General features: G+C 51.7%; 1 protein-coding gene across 1 annotated transcript in view; it reads left to right on the top strand.

Moving 5' to 3' along the window:
* GZMM (granzyme M (lymphocyte met-ase 1)) overlaps positions 1 to 787 on the top strand; it is a 5,694-nt gene extending 4,907 nt beyond the window's left edge. The window contains exons 5-6 of the mRNA XM_010844608.1: positions 1 to 95; positions 498 to 787. Coding sequence (XP_010842910.1) covers positions 1 to 95; positions 498 to 671 — 269 coding nt within the window. The 3' untranslated portion in view covers positions 672 to 787. The remainder of the gene's footprint in view (positions 96 to 497) is intronic.
* The last annotated feature ends 5,771 nt before the right edge of the window (positions 788 to 6,558 follow it).

Genomic DNA, 6,558 nt, shown 5'->3' with positions numbered 1-6,558 from the left:
CCAGGATGTGCAACAACAGTCGGTTCTGGCACGGCAACATCAGCTCCCACATGATCTGCCTGGCAGCTGACTCCAAGAACCAGGCCCCCTGCAAGGTGCGGGTGCTGGGGGTGGGGCCGCCCAGGTGAGCCTGACTCCCTCCCTTCCCTGGAGGTCCTGAAGCTGGGAAGGAGCAGGCGCCCACTTCTCAAGTGCAGAAACTGAGGTACGGAGAGACTAAGCAGTTTGCCCGTGGTTACACAGCGGGTGGCAGAGCTAGGCTTTGAACTCCAGCACCTAGAAACATCAGGGCATAGACGGAGCATGTGCAAAGGCCCTGGGGCGGGAAGGGGTCACAGAGAGAGTTACCAGGCAAGAAAGGAACTGAGAAGGGACTAAAGGAGGTGGGGGAAGGGGATAGATGGGGGTCTCTGCCCTGGAATCAGCCTTCCATCCCCTCCCACTGGATAAGCGGCCCCCTTCATCAGGAGGTGACTGGTGCTCCATTGCCTCCACAGGGGGACTCAGGCGGGCCGGTGGTGTGCAAAAGAGGCCAAGTGGCTGGAATCCTGTCCTTCAGCTCTGAGAATTGCACCGACATCTTCAAACCCCCCGTGGCTGTCGCTGTGGCCCCCTACATGCCCTGGATCAAGAAGGTCCTCCGCCACAATGGCTCACCTCCCTCACCTTGACCCTCCAGAGGTGGCCCTGATTCTGTGTTCCAAGGGGCATCCTGCAGCAGGGCAGCCAGGGGCCTGGATGTATCAGGGGACCAATACACCATAATAATAAAACTGCTTGAGCCTCCTGCGGGCCTTGGGCCTCGGGTTTGCCACCTACAAAATGGGTTGCACTTTTCAGGCTGCATGGGAGGGCCAGCCGCGGCCAAGGCCCACGGGCACTGGGGGCCAAAGGGAGAAATGGAGAAAAGGCCCCCGAATCTCCTTCCTTATCTTTTTGACTTTGGTTCTGTGTTTAGTGGGCTTCTCTGCTGGCTCAGAATTTGCCTGCAATGTAGGAGACCCGGGTTCCATTCCTGGGCTGGGAAGGTCCCCTGGAGGAGGGCATGATAACCCACTCCAGTATTCTTGCTGGGAGAATCCCATGGACAGAAAAGCCTGGTGGGCTACAATCAATGGTGTCACAAGAGTCAGTCATGCCTTAGCAGCTAAACCATCAACCACCACCATCTTTCAGTTCAGTCACTCAGTTGTGTCCAACTCTTTGCAACCCCATGCACTGTAGCACACCAGGCTTCCCTGTCCATCACCAACTCCTGGAGCTTGCTCAAACTCATGTCCATCGAGTCAGTGATACAACCCTACCATCTCATCCTTTGTCATCCCCATCTCCTCCTGCCTTCAGTCTTTCCTAGCTGCTGCTGCTGCTGCTGCTGCTAAGTTACTTCAGTCGTGTCCGACTCTGTGCGACCCCACAGACGGCAGCCCACCAGGTTCCGCCGTCCCTGGGATTCTCCAGGCAAGAATATTGGAGTGGGTTGCCATTTCCTTCTCCAATGCACAAAAGTGAAAAGTGAAAGTGAAGTCGCTCAGTTGTGTCCGACTCTTAGCGACCCCATGGACTCCAGCCTACCAGGCTCCTCCATCCATGGGATTCTCCAGGCAAGAGTACCGGAGTGGGGTGCCATTGCCTTCTCCCTCTTTCCTAGCATCAGGGTCTTTTGCAATGAGTCAGTTCTTTGCATCAGGTGGCCAAAGTGTCAGAGCTTTAGCTCTGGCATCAGTCCTTCCAATGAATATTCAGGACTAATTTCCTTTAGGATTGACTGCTTTGATCTCCTTGCAGTCCAAGGGACTCTCAAGAGTCTTCTCCAACAGCACAGTTCAAAAGCATCAATACTTCAGCACTCAGCTTCCTTTATGGTCCAACTCTCACATCCATACATGACTACTGGAAAAACCACAGCTTTGACTATACAGACGTTTGTCAGCGAAGTAATGTCTCTGCTTTTGAATAGGCTGTCTAGGTTGGTCATAGCTTTTCTTCCAAGAAGCAAGCATCTTTTAATTTCATGACTGCAGTCACCATCTGCAGTGATTTTGGAGCCCAAGAAAATAGTCTGTCACTGTTTCCATTGTTTCCCCATCTATTTGCCAGGAAGTGATGGGACAGGATGCCATGATCTTAGTTTGTCTTTATTGAGATATAATTCACATGCCATGCAATTCACCCTTTTAAACAGTGTGTAATTCAGGGGTTTTCAGTGCATTCCCAGGGTTGTGCATCCAGCACCTCTATCTAGTTCCAGAACTTTCCAGCACCCCAAAAGCAACACCACCTCCTCCCCAGCCCCTGACAACCAGGAACCCACTCTCTGTGTCTGTAGATCAGCCTGTTCTGGACGTTTCCCATCAGTGAATCACACCCTTTGTGTCCTTCTGTGTCTGCTTCTCTCACTAAGCTCATGTTCTCAGGGTCCCTCCACGTGGTAGCGAGTGTCAGGGCTTCTCTCTTCTTCAGAGCTGAGGGATGCCCCATGTGTGGAGGGACACGTGTGTGTATGTCTGCTCACCTGTCCATGGACACCTAGCTTGTTTCCACCATGGCTACTGTGGCCACGGGTGCCAAGGCATATGTGGATGTGTTTTTAGTTCTCCTGAGTGTGTTCTGATGAGGCAGAGAGAAATTGCTGGACCGTGTGGTGACAGACTCTGTGTGGAACAGTGTGAGAAAACTGATATTTTCTGGTAGAATCTTCTGCTTTTATTATGAAAACGCTCAAACAGCCACACTGAAATAACCGCACACCAGACACCTTGGTGCCTGCCCCCCCAGCCCCCCACCCCTACCCCTACCCAACTCCCACCACGCAGGTTTCTCCCAGGAGCAGCTGAAGTGCTTGCTTCTTCCTCCACTGTCCGTCTGTCCATCTGTCCATTTGGCTTTGTTGCTGGTGCATCTCATGGAGGTGGCAGCCTCCCGAGGACGCCCCAGACTCGCCCGTGGGGGGCCAAGGCTGGGTCGCAGGACTTACTCAGGCCCATCTCTCCCTCCCTCCCTCCCACACAAGGAAATACACATATCTCGATCAAGGGTTTGCTGCTCTGACAGCAAGACATGCACATGAGCAACCCAAGCCCTGTGGAATCTGCACCACCGACCCCAGAAGATCCCTCACTTCTTGCAGGCTTGTCTCGCTCAGGAGAGAAAATCATCTCTCCTCCTCCATCGAAACATTTTTCCCAGGAAGCAACGGTCTCTGGCAGCACCTTCCGTGCTCATCCAAGGGTGTTCTGAGCAGGAAAGGCCACTGGTCAGGCAGCCCAGAAGGTGAGTTTGCCCATCACAAGGCAATAGCTTTTCTCTTCTGGTGATGCGGCAGAATTTCCTGTCTTCTGAGCACTGTGAGTTCCAGGCCTCCTGCAAGGTGGTAAGACGCTTTGGGAAACGCTTATGTCTTTATTTCAGAGCCAGAGAAAAGGAAGGACAGAAAGGAGAAGGAATCTACTCAACTCATTTTTCTTTTTTAAATTGCTAAAGGTTCTTTTATCTGTCTTTTTTTTGGGGGGTGGGGTGGGGCGTGCCATGCAGCATGCAGGATTTCAGTTCTCCCATCAGGGATCAAACCCGTGTTCCCTGCATTGGGAGCGTGCAGTCTAGCCACTAGACAACCAGAGAAGTCCCTAGAACAGTTTTATATTTACAGAAAACAATGAACAGAGTACCAAGTCTCCAAGTGTTCCTTCCCCTTCAGTTGACGAGATTCTTATTATGATGTGCCTGGTGCTCTGTCGTGTCTGACTCTTTATGACCCCATGGACTGTAGCCCACCAGGTTCCTCCATCCATGGAATTTCCCAGGCAAGAATACTGGAGTGGGTTACCATTTTCTCCTCCAGGGGATCTTCCCAATCCAGGTGTTAGGGGAAGCACACTGATTGAAACTGCCCAGCCTGGCCAGGCACCATAGTAACCATTTCCATCTGAGTTGTTTTACAACAGGAGGTCCTGGTAAGGAACATGGAACTAATAAGTCTCCACCAACCAGAAGAGTTTGGGAAAGGTCAAAACGAGACACCACATGTCCGACCACCTCCCAGAATCCTTCTATCTGGCATCCATCTTAGTTGAACAAGGCGTGCACCACCAGGAAGGGCTCTGACTCAGAATGATTGGCTAAAGACAACCCGGAAAATAATCCCATCACCATAAAACCCGAGACTGCAAGCCACATGTCAGAGCTGTTCTGGGTTCCCTTACCCTACTGCTCTCCATTCGGGTGCCTTTCCCAATAAAATCTCTTGCTTTGTCAGCACATGTGTCTCCTCAGACAATTCATTTCCACATGTTAGACAAGAGTCTAGTTTCGGGCCCTGGAAGGGGTCCCCCTTCCTGAAACACAGGGATCAGATCAAACTCATGTCTCCTGCACTGGCAGGCAGATTCTTTACAATCTGAGCCACCAGGGAAGCTGTCACAATTAATGAACTAATCTTGGTATGTTATTATCAACCGAAGCCCATATTCACCTCTCCTTGGGTTCCCTGACATCCTCTCAGCCCCAGGACTTTTCAGGGTCCCCTGTGATGTTCAGGCCTCTCTGGGATCCCCCTGGGCTGTGCCTCTTTCAATGGCCTGGGAAGTCGGGGGTGGGGGCACAGGTCAGGGGTTTTGGAGAGCATCCTTCCACGGAGCTATTTTTTCTCTGATGTTTCTCTCAGGACTGGATAACCCAACCCAAGATTGATGGGTCTGCAGGGGCAAGTGCCTTGTTAACCTTTAACTGTTTATGGAGGTGTCACCTATATACAGAACACACCCAGGTCACAACAGCTGGTGATTTTCCACAAACCAAACTGCTGAATCCTGTCCTGGCACACGGCTCCTAAAACCCTCCTAATGAGCCTCTTTCAACCACCTGAGTTCACATCCAGGACAGGAGGGACCAGGCTAGAAGCCCTTTGTACCTAAAACTCTGGGACAAAGGGTTCCCTTTTCTCCACACCCTCTCCAGCATTTGTAATTCTTAGATATTTTAACAATGGTCATTCTGACTGGTGTGAGGTGATATTTCACTGTAGTTTTGATTTACATTTCTCTGATAATTAGTAATGTTGAGCATCTTTTCATGTACCTATTGACCATCTGTCTGTCTTCTTTGGAGAAATGTCTGTTTAGGTCTTCTTGTTTTTTTGATTAGTTTTTTTTTTTTGATACTGAGCTTCATGAGCTGTTTGTATATTTTGGAGATTAATCCCTGTGGGTCACTTCATCTGCAAATATTTTCTCCCATCCTGTGGGCTCTCTTTTTGTTTTGTTGGTAGTTTCCTTTGCTGTGCAAAAGCTTTTAAGTTAAATTAGGTCCCATTTGTTTGCTGTAACAAATTGGTCAGACCCAGGGAGAGGGGTGGCAGGAACCATGACACACAGCTAGTTGGACGGTAAGAAGTTCAGGGGTCACAGAGGACTCGGGACTGGTATGAGAAGGGGACAGGGTTGTGGACTGAGCCCTTAAGCTGTGGGTTCTGCACTGACTCCAGGCAGAGAGGGTCAGAACTGAATTAAAACTGCATGATGGTGTCCTCTGGGCATTGGAGGATCGCTGGATGCTTGACAAATACCCCAGGCAAACAAAACACCACTGTACCCAGTGCCCAGGTCAACACAACAGGATCCCCCAAGCCCCCACCCCAGCAAGGTTCCTACCTCCGGGTTCCCATTCCTGAGGTGGGTCCTGTCTGCTGTACCCCCCAAGGTTTCTGGGCTGTGTCTAGTCCTCCCCTCAACACTGAGTGTGGCAGTGCTCCCACCTGGCCAAGTGTGGGGCGGAGGGAGAAGTGGGCCATCCATGCCATTCCATGGGGGTTCCATCACGCACCCCCTCACATCTATTCTCTCCCATAGACCAGGGGGTCTCACTGGGGGTGATTCTGCCCCAGAGACATCTGTGGTCCCCAGGACTTGGAAATCTGGCATTGAGCAGGTGGTGTGGCTCCACACCCTGCAATACCCAGGACATCCCACAGAGGGTGACCCCCCATATCAGCAGTCCAGGGTGGGGGAGCCCCAATATGGATGGATGGACGTCGATTGTCTTCAAAGGTTTGGGACTTTGCAAGATGAATGCCATGCTTGCCCACCTGTAGAGGGAGAGGGCCAAGAGCCTGAGCCCATAGGACGCACCAGCCTTTCCTGTGTGCATTCTCTAGCCTGCAGAAAAGCTGAAGCCCCTGCAGAGAATAGCGACATTCCCACCTCCTGGGCCGACACGAATGGCCCTGTGCATGGTCCCTGCCTGTTCTGGATGTTTCCCATCAGTGGAATCACACCCTGCATGCCCTTCTGTGTCTGCTTCTCTCACTGAGCATCATGTTCTCAGGGTCCGTCCACGTGGTAGCAAGTGTCAGGGCTTCTCTTTCAGGGCTGAGGGATGCTCCGGGGTGTGGAGGGACCACGTGCTATCTGTCCCATTTATCCATCCATGGACACATGGGCTGTCCCTGTACCCTTGGCTGCTGTGGGTCCGTGGCTGCTCCGTCTGGCCACCACTATCCTGCAGTTGGCCTGAGGCATCAACAACCAAGGATGTAATATCCCTCAGTGATTTCGGACCTCCAAA

This window comes from Bison bison, unplaced genomic scaffold (genome assembly GCF_000754665.1).
Source record: "Bison bison bison isolate TAMUID 2011002044 unplaced genomic scaffold, Bison_UMD1.0 scf7180017864203, whole genome shotgun sequence".
In the NCBI taxonomy this organism is placed as follows: domain Eukaryota; kingdom Metazoa; phylum Chordata; class Mammalia; order Artiodactyla; family Bovidae; genus Bison; species Bison bison.
This window is presented reverse-complemented; position numbering and strand designations above follow the sequence as displayed.